General features: G+C 58.0%; 1 protein-coding gene across 1 annotated transcript; it reads left to right on the top strand.

Annotated features, from left to right (window-relative positions):
* Window positions 1–14: 14 nt before the first annotated feature.
* On the top strand, window positions 15–275 carry TM35_000052270 (calpain cysteine peptidase; the record flags this gene model as incomplete). The annotated part of the gene is made up of 1 exon (XM_029022882.1): window positions 15–275. A coding segment is annotated over one exon (261 nt), but the record flags the coding sequence as incomplete, so codon positions are not given.
* Window position 276: the final 1 nt, after the last annotated feature.

The raw sequence follows: 276 nt of genomic DNA on the forward strand, positions 1-276 counted from the left end.
AGAACCCTGAGGGTGTGCCACTGCGTGAGCTGCCGCTGGATGATGATTCGAAGTTCCTTGCGATGGAGGAGGAGCGCAAGCAGCTGATGGACGAGGACCCGCGCAAGAATGCCCAGAAGATACGCAGTTTGGAGAAAGAAATGAACGACCGCGCCCACGAGTTGGCACGCGAGAAGAAGCTGGCTGACCGTGCGTTCCTTGACCAGAACCCTGAAGGTGTGCCACTGCGTGAGCTGCCGCTGGATGATGATTCGGAGTTTGTTGCGATGGAGCAGG

This window comes from Trypanosoma theileri (genome assembly GCF_002087225.1).
Source record: "Trypanosoma theileri isolate Edinburgh chromosome Unknown TM35_Tth_5_V1, whole genome shotgun sequence".
Taxonomy (NCBI): Eukaryota; Euglenozoa; class Kinetoplastea; order Trypanosomatida; family Trypanosomatidae; genus Trypanosoma; species Trypanosoma theileri.